General features: G+C 39.7%; 2 protein-coding genes across 3 annotated transcripts in view; one reads left to right on the plus strand and one right to left on the minus strand.

Annotated features, from left to right (window-relative positions):
- The window catches only part of MGAM (maltase-glucoamylase), a 214,054-nt gene that overhangs the window by 68,916 nt on the left and 117,283 nt on the right, over positions 1 to 27,855 (plus strand). Inside the window, exons 2-3 of one of the 2 annotated variants that reach the window (XM_055334817.1) lie at positions 360 to 409; positions 3,714 to 3,766. The gene's annotated coding sequence lies outside the window, so the exon portion shown is untranslated. The remainder of the gene's footprint in view (positions 1 to 359; positions 410 to 3,713; positions 3,767 to 27,855) is intronic. The other variant, XM_055334813.1, reaches the window with a different exon arrangement.
- Positions 15,516 to 26,846, minus strand: CLEC5A (C-type lectin domain containing 5A). Its single transcript, XM_055334824.1, has 7 exons — positions 26,707 to 26,846; positions 26,118 to 26,216; positions 25,222 to 25,281; positions 23,728 to 23,787; positions 23,277 to 23,413; positions 19,919 to 20,022; positions 15,516 to 18,765 (listed from the first exon to the last, which is right to left on the minus strand). Exons 2-7 carry the CDS (start codon positions 26,194 to 26,196, stop codon positions 18,651 to 18,653), a joined length of 555 nt encoding a protein of 184 aa, XP_055190799.1. The 5' UTR covers positions 26,197 to 26,216; positions 26,707 to 26,846; the 3' UTR covers positions 15,516 to 18,650.

The following is a 27,855-nucleotide window of genomic DNA, read 5'->3' on the forward strand; positions in this document are numbered from 1 at the left end:
CAGATATGATCCTCAAGCTGTGTTGTTAAGTGAGAAAAGCAGAGCACATTGAACTTAGAATTTAGTTTTGTGTAAAAAGGGGTAAAAATAGTGTATATTTATATTTGCTTGTGGACAACATTGTAAGAAATTAAGAGGTGGTTACCGGTGGGATTGTGGTGGTGGGATAAGCAGATAGAATGGCGAAAGAACAAGATTTTTCATCCTTTGCCTTTTAGTATTCTCTTTATTATTTTTGTAGCCATGTATAGGTATTGCATATAAAAATAATTGCATTTCATTTATCTGTTTTAAGGGATGTAGTAATTTAACCTCTCACCTTTTTATTTGTTTATGTATTTATTTTTTCTCTTATTCAGGGATACCTGCTTATTTATATGAATACCTTTCTCTAACTGGAGGGCATTTGGTAAGTGGAGCCTTCTGTTAAATTTAAATATTTTGGGAAATATTTCTGGAGCATTATAAAGAAGCTAGGAACGCAAGAAAATGTCAGGTGACGGAGACCTGTATAGAAGTGACTATACACTTTCTTGAACTTAGGGCCTCGATTAGTATGTCTGATAGGGAAGAAATGGCTGTGGCAAAGAGAAGAGGCTGTTTCATTCTAAAAAATCTTGCTCTGGCACACAATAGTTACTTACCTGTGTACTAGGTACTAAGAGCCAGAGAGAACTATCCATCTAGGGCTCCATACTGGAAAGTAGTATAGCACTGGGGATAAACACTGGTGAGACCCAGTGCCTAAATTCCCTTATCCCTAACTTTCCAAGCAAAAGCTTCTTCCTATGCTAGATGCTTCTCTCTACTTCCCAAAATCAATTATAGAAATCCCTGGTTTAGGGATTCCTGGGTGGCTCAGTTGGTTAAGCATCTGCCTTCATCTCAGTGAGAGCCTGCTTCTCCCTTTCCTCCCCACTCGTACTCTCTCTTGCTATCTCTCTCTCTCAAATAAATAAATAAAATCTTCTTTTAAAAACAAAATCCTTGGTTTATATGTGTAATGCAAACAACAATGATAATATTAACAACCAATATTTCATATTATGCATGTCAAGAGCACCTTTCACATCTAGCCCTCGGGATTTCCTGTTGATTTAGCTAAAGTGGGACCTACTTGGCATCCAGGTCTGTACATGGAAAACCCAGAGGTTCTGGGGAGCTACTCCCAATTGGATGTAATTTGATCAATGAAAGTAGAAACCAGTAGATAATTTTTCCCCTTTTCCCCTCTGAGGGACAGTCATGAAACACAGTTTATATATCTTCTAAGGTAAGTAGTTCTAAAGATCAAGCAATTTACTATTATTACCCAGGCAACTCTGGCACAGAGACAGTAAGTGACTCATCCAGGGTCACATTGATTATATGCAAAGGTCCAGTATCCAAACTCAGGTGGTCTGGCTCCAGTTTATTCTCTTAACCACCATGCTAGATAGTCTACATTGCTAAATCATGAAGTGCTAATTGTATATCTTTATCTGAACTACTTGTTATTTGTTCTTGTGTCAATCAGGATAGTCTAGGTTATGTTATAGTAACATATAATCTCAAAATCCTTGTACCCCACAACAGCAAAGTTTGTTTTTGTTCTCATTATTTGTCTACTATGGGTCAGTTGCTCCTCTGCTCCTTATCATCTTTATTACAGTTTAGGTAAATGGGGCAATCTCTAATTGGGACTTGGCTGGTCTTGAGATAGTGGGGAAGAGTATGGTAAATCATGGCCAGATTTCATTCACCTAATTCAGTAAAAAGGCCAAACCTGCTGTTAGTACGAATGCCTAATTTTAATCCAGAACTATAAAATTGTATATATCTGAAAAAAGTAACATTATATGTTGTAATTTTCTTTGATTGTTATAGTCTGTTTCTTCTATAGCCTAGAACATTTACCTCATACCATATACAAAAAATTAACTCAAAATAGATCAAAGATGTAAGAGCTAAAATTATAAAACTCTTAGAAGAAAACATGGGGAAAATTTTCCTGACATTGAATTTGGCACTGACTTAATGTGTATTAAGTATGATACCAAAAGCACAGGCAACATAGTAAAATTAGAGAAATTGGACCTCATACAAATTAAAATCTTTTGTGCATCAAAGGACACTATCAACAGACTGGAAAGGCAACCTAGAGAATGGGAGAAAATGTTTGCAAATCATTTATCTGATAGGGGACTTGAATCCAGAATATATAAAGAACACTTATAACTCAACAATAAAAACAAGCAACCCAATTTGAAAGTGGGTAAATAATATGAATAAATATTTCTCTAGGGAAGATATACAAATGATGAATAAGCACATGAAAGGATGTTTCACATCATTAATGATCAGAGAAATATAAATTAGTACCACCCTGAGATAACACTTCACACAGGGTAGGATAGCTAGCATCAAAAGGATGGAAAATAACCAGTGTTAGTTGGATTCCAGATAGACCATCGGTGGGAAGGTGCTATGGTATGGCCACTTTGGAAAAACTTTCAGTTCCTGAAACAATTAAAGAGTTATCTTATGATCCAACAACTTTACTCCTAGGCATATACCCAAGAGAAATAAAAACATTCATCCACACAAAAAACTTGTTCATGAGTGTTTATAGTAGCATAAAAGCCAAAAGATAGTGACAACCTACATGCCCATTAGCTAATGAATGAATAAACAAACAGTGGAACATTATTCAGTCATACTAAGGAATTGTGATATGTACTACTGCAGGGATGAACCTTGCAAACATTATGCTAAGTGAAAGAAGCCAGTCACAAAAGGTTATATATTATATGATTCTATTCATATGAAAGTCTAGAATAGGGAAATATATAGAGACAGACAATAGACTAGTGGTTGCTTAGGGCTGGGGTGGGGGATGCAGGGATAGGTTGGGGATAGCTAAAGGGTGCAGGCTTTCTTTTTGAGGTTATGGTTGCAGATACCTGTGAATATACCAAAAACCACTGACTTGTGCACTTTAAATGGGTGAATTTTGTGGTATGCAAATTATGTCTCAATAAAGTTGTTAAAAATAGTATATTAGATGATGAAAAAAGTTCTGTGAAGAAAAGTGAGCTATGAGCATATAGGACCATCTGTTGAGGGAGTCCTGAAATTTTAAGTAGGATTGTCAGGGAAAGCTTGAGATACTGAAGTAGTGAGCCGTGTTACTGCAGCAGCAATCAACTTTTATTTTTATGCATTAGGGTCTCAGCTTCTCCAGGCTAGGCTCAATGGAAGCTCTGTTAATCACAGATGGGCTTATGTATGAGCCTAAGGACTGGAAGGCAGTCGGCTGACCTGGGCTGGGCCCATATTGATGTCTCAATTAGGGCATCTCTCCCCTTCTTCCTGGCATGAGCTGACTTGCCTGAGCCCTTCTTGCTATGACAGTGGCGGAACACAAGAAGACACAGATGGGAACACCAAGCCCTCCTAAAGCCTGGGTACAGAACTAGCACACTGAAGGTTCATTCTCATTCTGTTGGTCAAAGCCAGTTATGTGGAAGAATCCAGAATCAGTGCGTGGAGAAGTACACCACTGGTGGAAATGGAGGTAGGAAAGTGTTGACCAAGACAGCCTTAATGTTTCTCTTTCCTGTCTGAACTTTAGGCAGGCTTCTTCCTGACTCCAGACCCTTGGCCTCCCTTTTCTTAGATGATTTACTTTAGAACACTTATCATTGCAAATTCTTTTTCTGGACCTTTTTCAGACTCAGGAGCAGCACAGTGTGCCCACCCTGTGGATCAGCATCTCCCCACTAAGGTACTTCAGTGATTTTCTAATAGCTCATCTCAGCACTTAAAAACTCTCCCATTCTTTGTTTCAGTGGAGTTGGGTTCAGGCTGTGTTCTGACCCCTACCCACCCACTACAATAACCTCAAATAAAGTCTCTTGCCTGTTTAACTTTGTCTGGGGAAACTTTTGCTTTGATAGGTGAAGAGTGAATATTTTGAATAGTCTAATTTGCCACAAAAACCACTACAATAATGTAGTCTAGATATGGTCATCACTTGGATCAAAATGATAGCAGTGAAGGAGTACAGTGGTCTATTTGTTGACCCTTGAACAACATGGGTTTGAACTACATGGGTCCACTTATACAAGGATTTTTTTCAATAAATATACATATAGTACTGTAAAAGTATTCTTTCTTCCTTATGATTTTGTTCTGTTTTACCTAATTTTAATGTAAATTATGATTTCTTTAAAACATTTTCTTCTCTCTACTGTACTTTATTGTGAGAGTACAGTATATAATACACATAACTTACAAAATATGTCTTAATCAATTATTCATGTTGTTGGTAAGGCTTCTAGTCAATAATTGGCTATTAGTAGTTAAGTCTTGGGGGAGTCCAAAGTTATATGTGGATTTTTGACCATATTAGAGGTCAGTAGCCCAACTCCCGAATTGTTCAAGTCAACTGTATATTTTTTTCTCCCTTTCTCCCTATCATCTATCTATTTAATCCATGTCTATCTAGAGACAGTAGGATTTGTTTGGATGTGAAATGGAAAAAAAGGATGGATTAATGATTATATATTTTTTGGAAATAATTAACTGGAAGGATAAAATTCTGTTAACTTAAGCAGCACTATGGGATCAGCCTGTTTGGGGAGAATATCAGGAGCCCATTTATGAACAAACTAAGTTTAAGATGTCTACTATTAAATATCTAAGAGAGTATGTTGAGGAAGCAGTTAAATCTAAAGCCCTGGAGTTCAGGGCAGTTTAAGCTGCATTTAGAAATGTGAGTCAAGTGAGTGTAAGTGGTATTTAAGTCTATGAGAATAGTTGAGTGACCAAGGGAGGAATATAGATACAAAAGAAAAAAATAATGTAAATGACTAGGCCCTGAGTTTTCATGATTAGAGACAGTGAATAAATAGGAATCAACAAAGGAGACTAGGAAGTAGTGGCCACTTGACTAGAGGCAAACCAAGAGAGGGTATCTTGAAAGCCCATTGGATGATGTTTTTTTTTTTTATGAATTAATTTTTATTGGTGTTCAATTTACCAACATACAGAATAACACCCAGTGCTCATCCCGTCAAGTGTACCCCTCAGTGCCCGTCACCCATTCACCCCCACCCCCCACCCTCCTCCCCCTCCACCACCCCTAGTTCATTTCCCAGAGTTAGAAGTCTTTATGTTCTGTCTCCCTTTCTGATATTTCTCACACATTTCTTCTCCCTTCCCTTATATTCCCTTTCGCTATTATTCATGTTCCCCAAATGAATGAGAACATACACTGTTTGTCCTTCTCCGGTTACTGTGGCCAAGTTCAAAAAGGGTGTTGCCTGAGTTCTTCTCTGGGATTTTGATGGATGATGTTTTTTAAGGGGTTGATAAAGTATGTCACAGGGCCCTGAGACGTTAAGTAAGGTGACACCTAAGATTTGACCATGGGATTAGCTATTTGGAGTTTATTGAAGACTTTGATTGACATTGTGGTGACCTCAGAAGAGAAGTTCTTATGAAGCACTTTCTCTAGCACTCTTGAACTCAGGGAACATAGTCCAAGTCTTTTATACCCCTAACTTCTGAGTGTTTTACTGATCGTCATGCTTTATTTGAAATATATATCCCCTAAGGATGTCCATGGCTCCTCTGATGTCATGACTTTTTTTCATTCCTCTGAGCCTGGATGTGGGCGAGGTGTCCTTTTGCTTGTTATTATCTGCTCATAACCATTATGCATTCCCCCCCACTCCTTGCTTTAGGTATTATTTAACTTTGAAGCTGTTGCTCTACCAGCCACTTTTTTCCTGCTAGTTGCAGTTATCTGCAAACTGCCATTTAAACTAAATTTTTGGAGATTTTAATATCTAAATCACCATCATCTTCTATACTTCTACTGTTAGCTAATTCTGGTTCCCATCATCTACAGCTCTCTTTCTCATTCATTCTGTTACAAACATACTAACCTTCTTGGTATTTCTTGAACACACTAAATGCAGTTTTGTTCCAGGACCTTGTATGCTCTTTCCACCAGTTGGAATTACCCAAGTTATTTTCAGGAAGCAGTGTCTCACTTCCCAGAAATACTTCTTCGAAGTCACCTCAAGGAAGCTTCCTCTAAACACTAACTGAAAAATAACAAACTTCCACCTTCACTCTGAGAGTCCTTGTCCACCTATCATTCTTCATTTTTCTTTTTTTCAAAGATTTTATTTTTTTATTCATGAAAGAACAAACACACACACAGAGAGAGAGAGAGAAAGAGAGAGAAAGAGGCAGAGACACAGGCAGAGTGAGAAGCAGGCTCCATGCAAGGAGCCTGATGTGAAACTAGATCCCGGGACTCCAGGATCCGACCACGGGCCGAAGGCAGATGCCAAACCACTGAGCTACCCAGGGATTCCCATTCTTCATTTTTCTTAATAGTATTTATTACCATCTAATATATATATATATATATATATATATATATATATATATATATATACTAATTAACTTATTTATTGTTGGCATCATCCCACTAAAATGTATGTTTCTTGAGGGTAGGTACTTTGTTTTATATTCTCCTGTATCCTCAGCACCTAAAAATAGTGCTTGGCACTAAGTTTTTGAGAGATTAGGTAGCTTCTCCAAGGCTTCTCAAATAGTAAATTAATAGAACAAAGATTCTACCAAAGGTGTCTAAATAAAAATGTATGTTTTTAACTAGTACACTCGACATTCTTTTGGCGGTATCATGGTAATGCAAGACTAGTTTAGTAGGTAAATGATGCAGTATTAATCAGAAACTAACATACAAGAGTAAGAAGAGGGATATTGAACATCATCTGTCTCTAGCTTCAGGGCTTTGGAACAGAGAAGCAAAGCTCCAGGCAAGACGGTAGCTAAAAGGGTAAGGGTCAGAGTGAATTATCCTACAGTAAGTGACTTACATATTCAGAGAAGCAACAGGTGGCAGGCTTGGTTTACTGAAAATCATAAGATAAATCATGTTACATTATCCTGAAGTATTGATTTCATTGATTATAAGTAGTTAAACATTGTGCATATGAAAGCAAATATATGTATATGTATAAAGCATATACATATATATATATATATATACACCTACTAAATTTTGTAATAGACATTAAAGAAGACCTAAGTAAATTAAAATATATGTCAAGTTCAAGGATGGAAAGATTCAACATCATAAGGATGTAAATTATCCCCAAATTTATCTATAGATTCAATACTATAAAAATCAAGATTCCAACAAGATTTTCATGGAAATTGGTAAACTGATTCTGAATATTATTGGGAAGTGTAAGTGGCTAAGAATATTCAGAATTTTTAATATTTTATAAAAATGAAGAAGCAGAGAGTGGAATTTACCCTACCAGATATCAAGGTTTATTTTGAAGCTGTAGTAGTTAAGACAGTATGAATCTAAAGAATAGATGAATTAATGAACAGAATGAAATAGTGTCCCAAGATAGACCCACATAATATAGATCATTGGTATGATAAAAACGAGGAAAGGAAGAACAATACATGGAGCTGGAAAAAAGTTATTCATATGGCAAAAAGTAAATTGAAACTATATCATACCATATACTAAAATCAATTCAGGATGGATCAAACTCAAATATCAACACTTAAACTGTAAATCTTTTTGAAGAAAATTTTGGTGAATATCTTTAAGGTTTTGGCATAGAAAAAGGGCTTTTAAACATTATACAAAAAGAGTTAATATAAACGAAAATATAGATACACTTAACTTTATTAAAACTAGGAACTTGTATTAATTAAAAGACATCTTAGAGGTGGCAAAATGGCAAATTACAAACTGGGAGAAGAAATTTTCAATTAACATAACAAACAAAGTATAGTATAAACAACTTCTAAAAATCCTTTTAAAAGTACCAACAAGTCAGTAGAAAAAATAGGCACATATTACAATGTAGGTAATCACCAAACATTTCCTTTTCTTTTTGTACATGTAGGTAAAATAAAATTTCTACTCTTTCCTGCAGCTAGGAGTGGCCATGTGAGCGAGTTCTAGTCAATGGTAGAAGTGATGAACACAACTTCCACATCTAGTCCCAAAGACTTCATGCATAATCCTCTCTCTCTTTCATTTACATCCTTGAGGCTATATGTTGAAGGAATAAAACATTCCATCAACATAGGTCCCCGAATGAACCTGTGGAGCAGAGCCTGCGCCACCAGTAGGCATAATACATGACTGTACATTAATAAAAAATAAAACTTTATTTTGATTAGCCACTGAACATTTGTAGTTTTCTATAACATCTAGCACTACTCTAATTAATACATTAATAATTAGGGGAAAAATTAAGGCCATATGTCAATAAATATCAACCTCATATATTTCTATTATATATTTGGATGGGACTGAAAATTAATGTAATTTCTTTGGAAACTATTCTGCCGGCGGCTCCCGCAGAGGAAGAGGCTCAGCACGGAGGGGGCTGCGCGGCTCCGGGAGCAGCTCGGCGGCGGCGGCTCGGGCAGAGGAAGAGGCTCCGTGCGGAGGGGGCTGCGGGGCGGGAGCAGCTCGGAGGGGCTCGGGCGGCGGCTCCGCGGAGGGGGCTGCGGGGCGGGAGCGCGAATCCAACAGCGCAGGCCCCGGAGCACAGGGCGCCGGGACACAGCCCAGGATCCGGCCTCCCCCGGGACAGGCAGAGGCCGGGAGGGCCCAGGACAGCGAGGACGCTCCTGCCCCAGCTGAACAGATCAGCGGCCCCGCCCCGGAGCCTCCAGGCCCTGCAGACCGAGAGCCCCGTAGTTACTGCGGGGCCTGAATCCAGTGATCCAGGGCTGGCCCCGCCACTGGGGTGGTTCCTCCTGGGGCCTCACGGGGTAAACAACCCCCACTGAGCCCTGCACCAGGCTGGGGCAAAGCAGCTCCCCCAAGTGCTAACACCTGAAAATCAGCACAGCAGGCCCCTTCCCCAGAAGACCAGCTAGAAGGACAAGTTCCAGGGGAAGTCAAGGGACTTAAAGTATACAGAATCAGAAGATACTCCCCCGTGTTTGTTTTTTTCTTTTTTCTTTTCTTTTTGATTTCTGATTGCTTCCCCCACCCCCCCCTTTTTTCACCTTTCTTTTTCTTTCTCTTTTTCTTCTCTTTTTTTCCCTTTTGTTTTCTTTATCTTTTTTCTCTTTCTCTTTTCTTTCCTTATCTCTCTTTCTCTCCTTTTCCCAATACAACTTGTTTTTGGCCACTCTGCACTGAGCAAAATGACTAGAAGGAAAACCTCACCTCAAAAGAAAGAATCAGAAACAGCCCTCTCTCCCACAGAGTTACAAAATCTGGATTACACTTCAATGTCAGAAAGCCAATTCAGAAGCACTATTATACAGCTACTGGTGGCTCTAGAAAAAAGCATTAAGGACTCACGAGACTTCATGACTGCAGAATTTAGATCCAAGCAGGCAGAAATTAAAAATCAATTGAATGAGATGCAATCCAAACTAGAAGTCCTAACGACGAGGGTTAACGAAGTGGAAGAACGAGTGAGTGACATAGAAGACAAGTTAATGGCAAAGAGGGAAACTGACGAAAAAAGAGACAGACAATTAAAAGACCATGAAGACAGATTAAGGGAAATAAATGACAGCCTAAGGAAGAAAAACCTACGTTTAATTGGGGTTCCTGAGGGCGCCGAAAGGGCCAGAGGGCCAGAATATGTATTTGTACAAATCCTAGCTGAAAACTTTCCCAATCTGGGAAGGGAAACAGGCATTCAGATCCAGGAAATAGAGAGATCCCCCCCTAAAATCAATAAAAACCGTTCAACACCTCGACATCTAATAGTGAAGCTTGCAAATTCCAAAGATAAAGAGAAGATCCTTAAAGCAGCAAGAGACAAGAAGTCCCTGACTTTCATGGGGAGGAATATTAGGGTAACAGCAGACCTCTCCACAGAGACCTGGCAGGCCAGAAAGGGCTGGCAGGATATATTCAGGGTCCTAAATGAGAAGAACATGCAACCAAGAATACTTTATCCAGCAAGGCTCTCATTCAAAGTGGAAGGAGAGATAAAGAGCTTCCAAGACAGGCAGAAACTGAAAGAATATGTGGCCACCAAACCAGCTCTGCAAGAAATTTTAAGGGGGACTCTTAAAATTCCCCTTTAAGAAGAAGTTCAGTGGAACAATCTACAAAAACAAGGACTAAATAGATATCATGATGACACTAAACTCATATCTGTCAATAGTAACTCTGAACATGAACGGGCTTAATGACCCCATCAAAAGGCGCAGGGTTTCAGACTGGATAAAAAAGCAGGACCCATCTATTTGCTGTCTACAAGAGACTCATTTTAGACAGAAGGACACCTACAACCTGAAAATAAAAGGTTGGAGAACCATTTACCATTCAAATGGTTCTCAAAAGAAAGCAGGGGTAGCCATCCTTATATCAGATAAACTAAAATTTACCCCGAAGACAGTAGTGAGAGACGAAGAGGGACACTATATCATACTTAAAGGATCTATCCAGCAAGAGGACTTAACAATCCTCAATACATATGCCCCGAATGTGGGAGCTGCCAAATACTTAAACGAATTATTAACCAAAGTGAAGAAATACTTAGATAATAATACACTTATACTTGGTGACTTCAATCTAGCTCTTTCTACCCTCGATAGGTCTTCTAAGCACAACATCTCCAAAGAAACGAGAGCTTTAAATGATACACTGGACCAGATAGATTTCACAGATATCTACAGAACTTTACATCCAAACTCAACTGAATACACATTCTTCTCAAGTGCACATGGAACTTTTTCCAGAATAGACCACATACTGGGTCACAAATCGGGTCTGAACCGATACCAAAAGATTGGGATCGTCCCCTGCATATTCTCAGACCATAACGCCTTGAAATTAGAACTCAATCACAAGAAGAAGTTTGGAAGGACCTCAAACACGTGGAGGTTAAGGACCATCCTGCTAAAAGATAAAAGGGTCAACCAGGAAATTAAGGAAGAATTAAAAAGATTCATGGAAACTAATGAGAATGAAGATACAACCGTTCAAAATCTTTGGGATGCAGCAAAAGCAGTCCTGAGGGGGAAATACATCGCAATACAAGCATCCATTCAAAACCTGGAAAGAACTCAAATACAAAAGCTAACCTTACACATAAAGGAGCTAGAGAAGAAGCAGCAAATCGACCCGACGCCCAGCAGAAGAAGAGAGTTAATTAAAATTCGAGCAGAACTCAACGAAATTGAGACCAGAAGAACTGTGGAACAGATCAATAGAACCAGGAGTTGGTTCTTTGAAAGAATTAATAAGATAGAAAAACCATTAGCCAACCTTATTAAAAAGAAGAGAGAGAAGACTCAAATTAATAAAATCATGAATGAGAAAGGAGAGATCACTACCAACACCAAGGAAATACAAATGATTTTAAAAACATATTATGAACAGCTCTACGCCAATAAATTAGGCAATCTAGAAGAAATGGACGCATTCCTGGAAAGCCACAAACTACCAAAACTGGAGCAGGAAGAAATAGAAAACCTGAACAGGCCAATAACCAGGGAGGAAATTGAAGAAGTCATCAAAAACCTCCCAAGACACAAGAGTCCAGGGCCAGATGGCTTCCCAGGGGAATTCCATCAAACGTTTAAAGAAGAAATCATACCTATTCTACTAAAGCTGTTTGGAAAGATAGAAAGAGATGGAGTACTTCCAAATTCATTCTATGAGGCCAGCATCACCTTAATTCCAAAACCAGACAAAGACCCCACCAAAAAGGAGAATTACAGACCAATATCCCTGATGAACATGGATGCAAAAATTCTCAACAAGATACTAGCCAATAGGATCCAACAACACATTAAGAAAATTATTCACCATGACCAAGTAGGATTTATCCCCGGGACACAAGGCTGGTTCAACACTCGTAAAACAATCAATGTGATTCATCATATCAGCAAGAGAAAAACCAAGAACCATATGATCCTCTCATTAGATGCAGAGAAAGCATTTGACCAAATACAGCATCCATTCCTGATCAAAACACTTCAGAGTGTAGGGATAGAGGGAACTTTCCTCGACATCTTAAAAGCCATCTAGGAAAAGCCCACAGCAAATATCATTCTCAATGGGGAAGCACTGGGAGCCTTTCCCCTAAGATCAGGAACCAGACAGGGATGTCCACTCTCACCACTGCTATTCAACATAGTACTGGAAGTCCTAGCCTCAGCAATCAGACAACAAAAAGACATTAAAGGCATTCAAATTGGCAAAGAAGAAGTCAAACTCTCCCTCTTCGCCGATGACATGATACTCTACATAGAAAACCCAAAAGCCTCCACCCCAAGATTGCTAGAACTCATACAGCAATTTGGTAGCGTGGCAGGATACAAAATCAATGCCCAGAAATCAATGGCATTTCTATACACTAACAATGAGACTGAAGAAAGAGAAATCAAGGAGTCAATCCCATTTACAATTGCACCCAAAAGCATAAGATACCTAGGAATAAACCTAACCAAAGAGGTAAAGGACCTATACCCTAAAAACTATAGAACACTTCTGAAAGAAATTGAGGAAGACACAAAGAGATGGAAAAATATTCCATGCTCATGGATTGGCAGAATTAATATTGTGAAAATGTCAATGTTACCCAGGACAATTTACACGTTTAATGCAATCCCTATCAAAATACCATGAACTTTCTTCAGAGAGTTAGAACAAATTATTTTAAGATTTGTGTGGAATCAGAAAAGACCCCGAATAGCCAGGGGAATTTTAAAAAAGAAAACCATATCTGGGGGCATCACAATGCCAGATTTCAGGTTGTACTACAAAGCTGTGGTCATCAAGACAGTGTGGTACTGGCACAAAAACAGACACATAGATCAATGGAACAGAATAGAGAACCCAGAAGTGGACCCTGAACTTTATGGCCAACTAATATTCGATAAAGGAGGAAAGACTATCCACTGGAAGAAAGACAGTCTCTTCAATAAATGGTGCTGGGAAGATTGGACATCCACATGCAGAAGAATGAAACTAGACCACTCTCTTGCACCATACACAAAGATAAACTCAAAATGGATGAAAGATCTAAATGTGAGACAAGATTCCATCAAAATCCTAGAGGAGAACACAGGCAACACCCTTTTTGAACTTGGCCACAGTAACTTCTTGCAAGATACATCCATGAAAGCAAAAGAAACAAAAGCAAAAATGAACTATTGGGACTTCATCAAGATAAGAAGCTTTTGCACAGCAAAGGATACAGTCAACAAAACTCAAAGACAACCTACAGAATGGGAGAAGATATTTGCAAATAACATATCAGATAAAGGGCTAGTTTCCAAAATCTATAAAGAACTTATTAAACTCAACAGCAAAGAAACAAACAATCCAATCATGAAATGGGCAAAGGACATGAAGAGAAATCTCACAGAGGAAGACATAGACATGGCCAACATGCACATGAGAAAATCCTCTGCATCACTTGCCATCAGGGAAATACAAATCAAAACCACAATGAGATACCACCTCACACCAGTGAGAATGGGGAAAATTAACAAGGCAGGAAACAACAAATGTTGGAGAGGATGCGGAGAAAAGGGAACACTCTTACACTGTTGGTGGGAATGTGAACTGGTGCAGCCACTCTGGAAAACTGTGTGGAGGTTCCTCAGAGAGTTAAAAATAGACCTGCCCTACGACCCAGCAATTGCACTGTTAGGGATTTACCCCAAAGATTCAGATGCAATGAAACGCCGGGACACCTGCACCCTGATGTTTCTAGCAGCCATGTCCACAATAGCCAAACTGTGGAAGGAGCCTCGGTGCCCATCGAAAGATGAATGGATAAAGAAGATGTGGTTTGTGTATACAATGGAATATTCCTCAGCCATTAGAAAGGACAAATACCCACCATTTGCTTCAACGTGGATGGAACTGGAGGGTATTATGCTGAGTGAAGTAAGTCAATCGGAGAAGGACAAACAGTGTATGTTCTCATTCATTTGGGGAATATGAATAATAGTGAAAGGGAATATAAGGGAAGGGAGAAGAAATGTGTGGGAAATATCAGAAAGGGAGACAGAACATAAAGACTTCTAACTCTGGGAAATGAACTGGGGGTGGTGGAAGGAGAGGAGGGCGGGGGGTGGGGGTGAATGGGTGACAGGCACTGAGGGGGACACTTGACGGAATGAGCACTGGTTGTTATTGGTATGTTGGTAAATTGAACACCAATAAAAATTAATTTATTAAAAATAAATAAATAAATAAATAAATAAATAAATAAATAAATAAATAAATAAATAAAGGAAACTATTCTGCATTACCTAAAAAAAGTAAAAACTTATATACCCTATACCTCAACATTTTTCTTTTCAGGATAAACTCAAGAGAAACTCTTGTGTATGAACACCAAAAGAATGTTCATTGTAGCACAGTTTACATTTACAAAAACCTGTCAGAAATCTGATTGCACACCAACTAGAACAGTCATGGTTTTTATAGTCACACAATTGAATATTATATAGTAGTCAAGATTAATGACTCAACAATATGAATGAATCATTTAACATTAAATGAAAAAAAAAAAGAGAGAAGAAAACAAGTTCTTGGAGCACCTGGATAGCTGAGTTGTTTAAGCATCTGACTCTTGATTTTGGTGGTTCAGGTCATGAGATCAGCCCAACTCAGGCTCTGCACTCAGTGAGGAGTCTGCTTGTCCCTCTCCCTCTCCTCCTGCCCCCACCCCTGCCTATCCCCAACTCATGTGCTTCCTCTCTCTCTTTCTGAAATAAATAAATAGAAAAATATCTTTAAAAAAACAAGTTCTAAATGATTACTTACATCACAATGCCTTTTTATAAAGCCAGAAAGGATACATAAAATGAGATGAAAATGACTTTTTAAAAAACTGAATGATGAACACAGGAATCGTAATGGTGGCTGCCTATGTTGTGGAGAGATAGAAGGGTGGAATCAGAGAAGACCACAGAAGTAAATATAACTGTTGTAAAGATTCTAGTTTTCAGAGATACCTGGGTGGCTCATTCAGCTAAGCGTCTGACTCTTAGTTTTGATTCAGGTCATGATCTCAGGGTTGTGGTCTCAGGGCTGTGAGATTGAGCCCTGCGTTGGGATACCCCTGAGTATGGAGCCTGCTTAAGATTCTCTCCCTCTCCCTCTCCCTCAGTCCTTCCCCCCACCCCCGACTCGCCTGCTCTCCCTCTCTCTCAATGAAAAAGATTCTAGTTTTCATGTTCAGTAGTTTCATGAGTGTTATTACATATGTATTATATATAGTTATATATGGGTATCTATATATGTATACACACAGACATGTACAACTATAACAAAACAAATACACAAAAGAATACCATGCATGTGCCAATTATGGGAAGGTCTTATGAAGGATTTTTATTTCAATCTTTGTACCTGAAAGTTGAGCAAGATGATAGCTTGAGAGATACTCAAACACCTCTGCTACTGCAGACTCACTGGCCAGTAGTAAAGATACCTGAGGGAATCATGGGTGCCCCTTGCCGGAGTCATAGTCTTTATGAGAGGCTATGGTAAAAGTGGAGGGTCAGACATTTAGTGCATTATCACTGAGCCCCTGCTAAGGGAGACTCAGGAAGTGAAGCAGGACTATTCAGAATGCAAATGTCACCAGAGGATATGGCTTTTGAGGGTGGGGATTGGCAACAGGAGGGCAAATAGGCAAAGGTTACCTCTACCTGATGTTTTTAGTTGTGAATCAGTACTGATGTGTCAACATCTGTGGACAGGGGTTAATGACTTTGGTCATGGGCCCAACAACTCACACAGACAAGATGGGTAATGTAAGCCAGAGCCATGGGAGGTATGGTTTTGACAGTCACAGAATTTTTGAAGTACCTTTTCCTGACTTGGACATATTTTTATTCCTATATTGTAAATGAGTAAACAGAAATTCTGAGAAATTAAGTGGCTTTCCTACATTCAGCTTTTAGCTATTGAAGAGCTCCTTCTTGGATAAAGATCTCAACTTCAAATCTTCCACAAAGTGCTTCCCCTATTGTTTATGGCTGCTGAGGGACATAGTGGGAATTTTACTTAATATACACAAGAATTTTGTGAGGAGGGGTTACTGCCTCATTTTATAAGTAATGAAATTAAGGAACAGAAAGAGTAAGAAATCTGTACAGATTTATATCACATATTGGAAGCAAAGCCAAACATTCTAATCCATGGTTTGCTAAATTTCCATTGCATTAAAAAAAAATACCACTGCTGCCCAATAAGGTCACATTTATCTATGCTCTTCAAGATCCAACAACACCTGTACTCCCCAGTAATGAATTTAAAACCGAAGGGTCCGTATTCCCTATATGCTACTTACCTCCACCTCAGCCCACTGGGCCTCTTTTAGAACTTTCATAGAAGTATGTCCTCATCTTGGGAAAAATTTGGGCTGTCTACTAGGGAAATTACTACATGTCTACATTTCCTGACTTTGGAAGTCTGAAATTTATTCTGTCACAAAACAAGAAGTATGGCAACCACAATTCTCCCTTCTCAAAATAGAACAGTTGGGGTTTTCTTTCTGTTGTCTGGATTCTGGGGCTTACACTTGGTGTATAATTCTGTTTATTTTTTTATCAAGCATAGTCTCAGCCTCTCACCACTCCTCAACTGCAGCATTTATTCTTTGCTAACACCACATCTGCTCCACCCCAAACAAATTATTTCTGGTAACTTCCTTCAAACAACTTCTAACACTTAATATATTACCTCATTAGCCATGCCAATTGGACAAAAATTATGAGACCTAGGAATATAGAAACAGAACCTAGTATTGTAACTAAAAATTAAACATTAATTTTCTTTGACACACATCTGATGATATACACAGTCATTGTGGTATGTTGTCATTAGACACAAATGGTGAACAGTTTACTTAGGTGACTATAATTTCTATTAGTTTTACTACAGTCTTCTCTTATGGTTTAATTCTTGTTACTCCAAACACAGAGGCATGTCACTTTTACTTTCCATTTACTGAAGAGAGTATGAAGTTGATGTTTTGTTGCAAGTGCAGAGAATTGCCAGGATGCCCCCAAGACTTTTCTGCCTTTTTCTTGCCTTTCTTCCAGTATGGCCAAATGAACTCTGCTTCCTCTTGCATATGATTGCCACTTGTCCCTGGTGTTCTCTCTCTACTCTCGCTACTGTATGTCTACTTCTTGCCTACACCCTATGTTTCCTTGAGCAGTCCTCTTCTGTTTTACTCCTTGGTCAACTGGACCAGTTCTGGGTTGGTGTGATGTCATTCAGTACAAGGCTATAACATCTTTGGGTCATGAGCTATACCTGGCAGCAGGGCCTCTCTAAACTGCAGGTAGGAGTATCTTGTGATCACTGGGGGACAGGAGACTCCTATAAATTCTTAAAATACACTTAAAAAGCATGGTCAGGTAATAAAAACCTACTAAAATGGAGATTCAGGTCAAGACCAGGAATGTTTAAGCTTGAGTGTCAATTCAGAGCTTTGTAGAAAAATATTGATAAAAAAAAAAAAGAAAAATATTGATCAGTTTGCTTGGTCATCTTGGCTGTCTGGTTTCTTTCTTTCTTTCTTTCTTTCTTTCTTTCTTTCTTTCTTTCTTTCTTTCTTTCTTTCTTTCTTTCTTTCTTTCTTTCTTGGATTTTATTTATTCATGAGAGACACACACAGAGAGAGGCAGAGACTTAGGCAGAGGGAGAAGCAGGTTCCCTGTGGGGAGCCTGATGTGGGCCTCGATCCCAGGACCCTGGGATCATGCCCTGAGCCAAAGGCAGATGCCCAGCCACTGAGCAACCCAGGCTTCCCTGTCTGGTTATTTTCAAAAGGATTTCCTGGAAGATTCCTGTCCTGGCTGGACCCCTCTCCATTCCTGTGAACAATGCTATCTCTGCTCTAAGCTTGGCTCCAGGAACCCTTCCCCAGGCCTGGCCTCAATTCAGCCTGAGGAGGACTCTGCTATCCCACCTGGAGTGTAGGTCGGGAGCATGTGAACAAGGATCTCTTAGGAACAGAGATGAGGTCAGGGAGCTGAGTTTATCTCTCTTCTGTCCCTGCTATTTTAAATAATGTTTTCACCTATTGAGTCTGCAGTTTCTCCCCAGTAGTAGAGGCATGTGTTCTGAGGATAAAACAGACCCTGGCAACAGCCTAAACCCTGTTGATCAGTCAGAAATACTCAGTTCTGTGGAAACAGACCTTGCCATTGTATTAACTGAGTTTTCTCCATAAAATGACCCTGTCTCCTGGGCTAGCACCTAATCCCCCAGAGCAGAAGATAATTTCCCTACATGGGCAAGGACCTCTCCTAGTAGATAGATGGAGAAAGGAGTCATTGACAGGTGCCTGGTACATACCTAAAAAGAGTCACAGGTGTGACGCTCAGAGGAAGTGGAGTCTCAGGGGACTTGCTGGCCTAGAATGGGGAGTTTGCCTCTGTTGTGTGTATGTGAGTCTATTTGTGGAGGGGCTGGAGCACTAGCCCCAAGGATGAGTTAGGGAGCTCTGTTAGTGATCTGTGGAGGACTGACACACTAATTTGATGCTCTGTGTGTCCTGGACCAATCCTAATTATATTCTTTTGCTTTCTCCATAAGTATATTTGTCATTCTTGTCAGAGGCCACAGAGAACTGCAATCATTTGGCCTCCTTCTCACAGATCCAGCGGAAGTTGACATCACAAGGTGCAGCATCATATGTATTTGTTAGGCCAATGGTCGCACAGTTGAAGCTCTGATGCTGATTGGTAATGCTAAATGGGAGAGAAAGTGTGGTAAAGGCCCATCATTTCAGCCCTGCTTTTTACTGATCCTCGTCCCCAAATCCAGCTCCACACTCGCCCTTTCCTGTGAGCTCTCCTGTGAGTGTTTGTGGACTCACAGTCTTGGACTAACTCACTCTTGTACTTGGTTAGAAATACCACATCTGTCTTTTGCTCTCAGAAATAATGTTTTAATACTATATGCACTACATTCACAGCAGGAGGGCCAGGAGGAGGTGGAAAGAGGAACCAGCTGGCTTTAGAAGAAAGTGTGTTGACTTTCTACCTCTTTTTCTGTCATTCAATCTGACTGGAAAGAGGTTTCATGGAAAGATCATTACTTTTGTAGTCGAGTGCATGTGGAATTAAAATGTGGCTCTTCCATTTCCCAGCTTGGTGATAATCAGTACATTTTTAAGCCTCTCATCCTCAATTCAACTGTTAAACGGAGATTAATAAAAGCATTTTCTACAGCTTCTTTGTGAATACTTTAGGAAATGACATGAGTAAGCACTTAGCAAGTGACTAGCATTTAGTAGACATTGAATGAATCTTAATTTCCTCTTTCTGTGAGAAGCCCCAGTTATAGATTGGGGAACTGACTTACATTCTGTCTGACAACATCTTGATACATACACCAGGAATGTCATGTTCTCCACCAATGCTCATGTCCATGGAATGACACATAGAAGATATCTCTTGGGAATTAAAGCTCATAGTTTTATGGCACAGACATTTGCTAATAATAACTTTTTTTAAAAAAATAACCTTTCTTTATATAAAGAAGCCCCATCTGGGGAATTTATAAGAACTTAGTAATAAAGTATGGTCTGTGGGTTAAATGAGACTTACGAGATACATCAAACAAATGGAATGTAGATGGATTTGTTTGGATTTTGATTTAAACAAAATAACTCATTGTATGAATAAATACCCTTCTACTTAAAAATGTTTGATATTTTTCTTTATAAAAGTTTACAAAAAAAATGTCTCTCGAAATAGATGGGTGGAAGTAAGGAGAGGAATAAAACAAAAAACTAAGTCTCAGCCTTTGTGTTATTCCAGGACAAACCCACTGAATCTCAGGTCAGGTTTCTTTAGGCGAACTAAGATTCTCAGAAAAAAATGTGAGATATTCACATACTTGCCATTGAACATGGAGTTGTCTATCCAATGCCATCTGTTCTTTTCTTGCTGGTGTAAGCCAATAAAATACTTCTCAGCACCAGTTTTGTCCTGGAGAAATTTCTAGAAGTTAACCGAAAATAAACAGTTCAACAAAAAAGGTGGTTTTTTTTTTTTTTTTTTTTTTCTGCAGTCTCCCTTTGCCAACAGGCCCTAATTATATCTGATTCTGGGAACAAGAAAGGCTGGTAAGAGACTCTGGATCTGGCTGTAGCTGCCACTCACATAACCCCTAGAGTTGTTTTCAGTAGATACGGAGCGCCAGGATCACCTGGAGGTCTTGTTAAAACACTGCTTGCTGGGCTTCTGGTTCAGTAGGTCGGGTGTAGGGGACCAAGAGTTTACATTCCCAACAAATTCTCAGGGATCACACTTGAAAAATGAAGAGGAAGGATACTGTATGATCTAAAAGAGGGCAATTTGAAATACTTCTTTTTTTATTTGGAATGCCTCTCTGCATAGAAGTATTTCATTGCCAGAAATTTTACATTCCAAATGAAGTTGGATCAAGTGAACTTCTTCAATAGTTAGCAAGGGAATACAGTTAGGGAGTTTTAAAAGTGTGTTGAGAAATAATCAGTGTTTTTTGAGTATTTGCTAAATTGACACCAATCCATGTTATCATAGTTTCTTTATTAAACTCATGAATCACAAATCATTCCAACTAGTAGTCTGGGAGTCCTTGGGCTCTTTCCTGTACTTTTCACATACCTCCTATAATCAATAGGTATCCAAATTCACTTGGATATTCCCTCCATACCCAGAGTTGTTGCCTTTATTCCTCCTTTTCCAATATTCTCCTTCCCCCAAATACCTCATTTCATTATTCTTTAAAATTATTGTCTCATTTAACAAAGATTTCTTGAATGTCTGGTGAGCTGTGGTCCAAGGCAGGGGACATGAAAGCAAATTAGTGTCTCCTTAAAGAAATTATGATCTAAAACAAGGGTTGGCAAACTATAGCCAGTGGACAAAATCCAGACTTTAGCCTGTTTTTGTAAATAAAGTTTTAATGAAACACATGCAGGCCCATTTTTACATGTCATCTATGGCTAATTTTGAGCCACAAGGGCAGCATTAAGTGGTTGTGATAGAGACCTTATGACCCAACATACATAAAACATATACTATATGACCATTTAAGAGAAATTTGCTGACCCATGGTTTAAAGTACAGGTTCTTAACCCTTAACTCTCTTGCACAAAGTCATGTATGATTACCAAGGGGATCCCTGAGGCTGTTGGAAATTTATTCAAACTATCATGCCAATATGTTGTTTCTGGGATTCTATAGATTTCTATCGATTTTATCACCATTTTAAAATGTCAGTGATTCCAACATGGTGAAAATCCACAAGTCCAATAAGAGAAGATAGAGGAGTTAACCAGCATGGCAACAAGGTGTCCCAGGAGGAATGCTAGGGAATATGTACTAGATAGAGCACAGGCAGAAAGGAAGAAGTGATCAATTCTACATGGATTTGGGGTTTTTCTAGAAAGACTGTAGATGAAGTGATCCTGGAGATGGACTCTGAGAGATAGCTGTTTGTCAGGAAAACACAAGGGGACGGCATGGGTCAGGACTGGACTTTCTGGAGTGGAGAGATTTGGATCACAGGTAGTTTGCTGAGCAGTCTGGGGCATTTTGAGGGACTGCAAGCTGCTTAATGTGGTTGTGCAGAGGTAGAAGGGAGGTGAGTGGAGAGATAAGACTGGCAAGAAGGCGGGTGCTAGACTGTATAATGCTGGAGAAACCAGACTTTAACCCACTTTAATTTGGAAAATGGCACAGACATTTTAGAGTTTTAGAGATGTTATTGTGTGGGTTCCATGGAGGATAGGTAAGAAGGGGCAAAATCAGGGGCAAAGAGATGAGTTAGAAGAATTTGGAAGAAATCCAGGTGAGATATGAAAAATTTGCTGTGGGGAGAGAGGAAAAGACTTGGTTAGCAGCTAATTTAGGGGAGAAGAGAAGAGGTAAAGTCTCAGAAAACCATCACATTCAATCTTGGGTGGAATGACTGCTCATCAATACTTGGAATATAAAAGGAGAAACCAGTTGAGGCAAATATAATTTTGCTCAGTTTTGAGCATGGTGAATTTTTGGTGCTTTTGAAACATCAAAGTAGATTTTGATATTCTGTTTGGTCCAGAGAAGACTCACTGGGGATACCGACTTGAGATCACTAGCAAACCATTGGTGTAATGAGCTTTTAATGGAGAATGCCAACGAAGACACTTGAGATGCACCAGAACTTGAGGGTTGAGTAGAGGAAGAGGCTGTAAACTTCCTCTCTCAAACCTCTTATTCCTCTCTTCTTTTCTCCCTCCCAACCCTCCTGCCATTTTACTCCTGGCTTTCTACTGTAAGGCATTTCCCCTTTCCATCTGTGTACTCAGCCTCAGAGGATCTGTAGCATCCTGACCCTTGCTCTTTGTTGGACACCTGTTACCAAAATTCAGAAAGGGCCCTTTTATGAATCCTCCTCAACCACAGGAGGACTTTATAGAGTAGGAGTGAAAGATGGAGGGCAGAGAAGCCGGCGTACAGTATCTCCCACATGCCTAGCACTCAGCAGATGCTTAGGATTTGAAGGAGAGGCAACTATAAACTTAAATAACTTATGATCTAAAATTGATTAGAGTGTGGGTTTTAGAGCTAGTAAGATCTCAATTCAATCCCGCCCTGTCACTTAAAAGGTATATGACCTTCTAAGGTCAAATTATTATTTTGTGCCCTAGCTTCCTCATATATAAGATATGGATAATAAAACCTCCTCAGAATCATTAGGAGGATAAAAAGAAATAGTAAAATAAAGGATTTTGCATTGTGTTAACCATCTTTATTATCATAATTATACACTGCAATCCCAATTCTATGACCTGATTCTTTAGTGTTCATATGGCTAATTTTGTTAATTTGCATCTTCCTTATTTATGAGGCTGACTTGCATGATACATTAAGAGGTCATGTATATGAAGTATTCTATAAGTTTTAAGCAACTCTTAAACACATTTGGGGTTATTCCCTGCACTTTAAATATCCTGCCCCATCCTCAGGATACCAGTGCACCACTAAGCCTCATGGGAGACACCAAAAGTGTGGATTTCCCTCGCTCAGGATGATCTGAGGAATATTCCCCACTGCTACTGAGAAGAGTCTCTCACCTTCAGATTCAGAGCAAGGAGCTGGGACTCTCAGCCAGCCACCTCCCCATTCTTCACCTCCACCCTGCCCCTGTCCACTAATCAAATTGCCCCACCATCTCCACCTGCTATAGGGGGGGCTGCTTTACTGCATCATCCCAGTGCTCTCACCAGTTTTTCTGGTGTGTTGACAATGGCCAAAGTGGATGCTTCTGTTTTGCAAAAGTCCCTGCTTTCGTACCAAGACAGTTCAAAAGGGGACAACCAAAAGCATCTTCTTTGAAGAAAATACCACGTCCTGGAGCAAGCTAAATAAATCCAAGAGAAGAGAGTATAGGATTAGTAGTTTGAAGTGTGAACCTTGGAACTGAGTCAAACCATAGTGAGGCTTGAGTTTCTTTATAGAAGTCATATCAATGTAAATAATTTTTAATCCCGAAAGAAATCCCGTGCAGTCTAGTCTGAGTTTTCCTGTGGACAGAGTGAAGGGGATGAATTAGAAGGTCTTTATGGCCCCTTTGGGCAAGAAAGTTCCATGAGAAAGGAGGCAATGGGTAAAGTGCCTAAGAATTCAGCACATAAAGACCTGGGATGGAGAGGAGAGTATGATCATGCAATTTACCTGTTCTAGAACTCTCTGTGGGAACTGAACTGACATCACTGCTCCCAAAAGTCGGTGACACTGAAACAGAAGCAAAGGATGTGGGATATTGGCAGACACAGAGGGAGGTGAACATCTAGAAATTTCCTATGGACAGAGAAGAGTCTATTTGTTTCTTTAAATATAAATAAGGGAATTGATAGGCCTCTAAGAAGCCTCATTTTTCCTAGGAGCACTGTCCGGCCAAGTGAACCATGCAGTGGCTTTGGAAGCTGGTGAAACCCCTTTTTTGGTGCCCAGTTATTTGTCCTGTGTGGCTGAAGACCACTTTAGTTTACCCAGACACCACATCAGCTACTTCCAATGACAGGAATGAAACATACCAGTTAGTATTCACTTTTTATTTCAGTTCCCAGTTCAAAGGTTCTTTGTAATATAAAATAACCTGGTTTTTAGGAGAAGCCATGTGAGGATTATAACTAAACAGAACTCCATAAATAAATATTTCATGAATTGCTTCCATATAGCTCACTGTACTGGGAGCCTCAGTTGATAACAAAGTTGAACAAGAAATTATCTCTCTCCTCAAGATGTATGTAGTAATAAATGTTTTAAGATGAAGTGAGAGGGAGGTCCTTGGATAAGCTTTAAGAGGAGGAAGGTTTAATCTGGAGAGCCACATCTCAATCATCACTTTATGCCCCTTGACTTCTGGCATGGGGCCTTGTGCTTCATAGGAGATGGTTGACTGATAGCTCCTGTTCTGATTCTTCTATCGTTGGTCTAGCAGAGCACTTGGAACACAAAAAAGTGCTGAATACAATCTTTGAGTTTTACTGTGGGACACAGGTTGGGGTTTTTTGTTTTGTTCTGGTTTGGTTTTGGGGATTTTTTTCTTGTATAACAATTCCTTTAGGTGTACAACATGTCAGAGTTTATAAAGTCCTTTCCTATGACATTACAGTGATTATATACAAATCATCCTCATACCCAGGAGAAAAATCAAGGATCAAAAATTTTGATCAGCTTAGTCTGGGTTTCCTATCTATAAAAACAAGGGAATTAATTAGAAGATCTTTTTTCTTTTTTTTAAATCTCTGAGTGTACTGCATTTATTTTTCCCGCTTTATTGAGATATAATTGGCTTAAAACATTGTGTACGTTTCAGGCGTACGAGGTGATGATTTGATTCATGTATATGTTGCAAAATCATTAACCACAGTAAGGTTAGTTCTAACCTCTATCACCTCACATAATTACCTCTTTTTTTTTTTTTTTGGAGTGAGAACATTTAAGATCTACTCTCTTAGCATCTTTCAAGTAGTGTATAATAGAGTATTAACTATAGTCACCATGCGGTACGTTAGGTCCCAGAACTTATTCCTCTTATAGCATATCTTTATGGACCCTCCCTGCAAATGAATTTCTTGGGAAAGGAAGCCTTGAGAAAGGTCTGTAAGAAGTCTGCACACATGAACTGAGAGGGTCAGAGGAGATCATTATCATGTACATTACCTCTTCCATAGATCTCAGTGGGAAGGAGGCTGTCTTCACTTCCGCCAAAAATCTGTGGGACTACAAAGAGAATCAACTGTTGGTTCAGCCCCAAAGGTGGTGGTAGGATGAATATAACAAACTAACACCCCCCCTCCCCCTCCCCTCCCCTCCCCCTGCCGGGGCTGCTGGGACACCATGACTCTTGCTGTGAGATCCAGAGCTCTCCCACTCAGGTCACCAAAGGATGCATAGATGGGATTTTTTTGCAAATGTGTTTACTTATTCATATTCATATTTCGTTCCTGCTCTTTTATATGGCACTCATTGTGTCTTCAGTTTAGGTCAAAGGGAAGATGCCTCTTACCTAACTGCTGTCTTTTACTCACATTTCCTTCCTCATTTATGTTCCCCACTGGTTCCTGGGGCTGGAGAAGATTCTTGCAGCTATGGAAAAACCCTTTCCTATGAGGCCTCTTCTAAGCATCTGGATGAAAGTTTCTGTAGACATAGAGGGCAATTTCTCTCCCAGTAAAATCCCATTACCTCATCATGCTGCTCTTCAGCCTTATCATTGGGTTGAACTGGCACTGATTTTCAAGTTTGAGGAACAGTAACAAGCTGATGAGTATTTCACCTCAGATTGCCCAGCTAACACTGCAGGGGCAAAACCTTTGTGTGGTGTTTTAACCATCAGATGCTGGCCAGTTCTGTATCTCCAAGGCAGACTGAGGAACCTGGCCCATGGTGTGTGTCAGGGAGTGAGAAGAGTATCGTCAGTTGCCCCTACACTGGGTTGTTGCCCTAAGGTGGAAAGACTTAAGCATGTAGCCTTTATAGTCAACTTTGCATTCTGAGAGGAAAGTCAAAGAATAAGAGGGAATGTGGTTGGGATAAGAGGTTGCTCAAATACTCACAATAAAGCAGAAATAAGGTCATCCCAACAATTTTAAGCACCACTATGGTAAGCACAGAGATGATCATGTGCCAGTTCATGATGGAGATGCTGAGGAGACCTGTGGGGATTAGAGCACAGTCCACTTTTAGGATCTGGGAGAAAAGAAAGGCTTCTTTGAGTAGGACACATGCCTTTCTCAGAGCACCCCTGGAGGGCTTGGAAGGCAGGTGTAGCATTGACAGCTAGCTTCAAGAATGAGATCCAGCCCATGCCTAGAAGACACACAGGATCTTGTACTGATTGGGAGCCTTTGAACTTGGCATGGTACCTCTCCTTCACCCATATCTTAGCTCTAGATTTTAGCCCTCTCTAACTATGGCCTCCTAAACTCTGTCTAATGGAGTAAATCCTCTCCTGGACTTTGAGAACCCTTAGCTTTGAAATGACCTTGTTCTCTAGGACCTTCTCTGTGGTATTGGCCATACTGACTTCAATTGTCAGAAGTCTCAGTCTCCCAAAGACTATGCCAGGACTCTGACAGACAAGACAAGTGTCTTTTGGCATTGGAAAAGGGTCAACAATCATACAGTGAAGACAAACAGACTTACCTGCTCTCTCTTGGGAAGGCTGGCCTAGTTTTCAGGTGAGGATCTTCTGGGTGGCCTTATGTTTGGTGTGGTGGGCAGAGGCACCTTCAGAGAATATGGTCTTCTGTTCAAGCACTGCCCTTCTTTCTTTACACAGTCTCTCTATCTTGGTAGCATCCCTGAGTAAAGGCCTCTTCCTGTTCAGTGTTCTTGGCAATGGGAGTGGGTGGCGCAAGGAGGGGAAGGGAGTTTATAGCCTCTGCAAGAGGAAGCTTCCTACCAGAGGGTTTCTAATACAGGGGAACATTTTTTTAAAAAGATTTATTTATTTATTTATTTATTTATTTATTTATTTATTTGAGAGAGAGTAAGAGAGAGAGTAAATAAAAAAAATGCACAAGGTTTGGAGGAATGGTGGAAGTTGAAGAACAAGTAAGGCTGGGGCCCTTAAGCTGACCATCGGCTTTCTCTGACACCTCTCCTCATCTATGTCTGGGTTTGGTCCCTTATGTCTATGCTCTTACAGTACCCATGTATATCTCAATTATGCTGTCTTTTTGTTATTTAATTTCTTCTTCCTTGTTGATCTCGATTAGTTCACTGAAGCAAGAGGTATCTTTTAGTGCTGTATCCCAATGCCCCGTAAAAGTCCTCATAGTTAAATACTCAGAATGTCTATCAAATAAATGAATTGTATCTTCTGGAATAGGGACTCCCTGAAAGACCAGATCTTGACTTCTTGTTTGCTAATGTATCCCTTTGTGCCTAGAAAACTCCTTGGCACATGGGAGGTCCTCAATAAATATTTCTAACGGGAAAAAATAAAAACAAAAGAAATGCAGTGGGAAAGACAGGTAGTAAAATGTTAACAAATAGAGAATCTTGTGAAGGGTACCTGGAAATTATTTGTACTTTCCTTGCAACCTTCCTGCATTTCTGAAATTATGTCAAAATTAAAATTTTAAGACAAGAAATCCACCTGAAGTTACTAATGTTAGAGAGCAGGTCCTCCTATGCCCCATCTGTTCTATTCCATGTCATACAGCTCTGCACAGCACCCTCTGTCATGGACTTCTCCTCTCTAGCCCCAGCTCACCTTCTAGACTATGTGCCATGTGAAGATGGGGACCATTCAGTATTTCTTGAGTATGACACTCTGCTAGATACAGG

This window comes from Nyctereutes procyonoides, unplaced genomic scaffold (genome assembly GCF_905146905.1).
Source record: "Nyctereutes procyonoides isolate TBG_1078 unplaced genomic scaffold, NYPRO_anot_genome, whole genome shotgun sequence".
Lineage (NCBI taxonomy): Eukaryota > Metazoa > Chordata > Mammalia > Carnivora > Canidae > Nyctereutes > Nyctereutes procyonoides.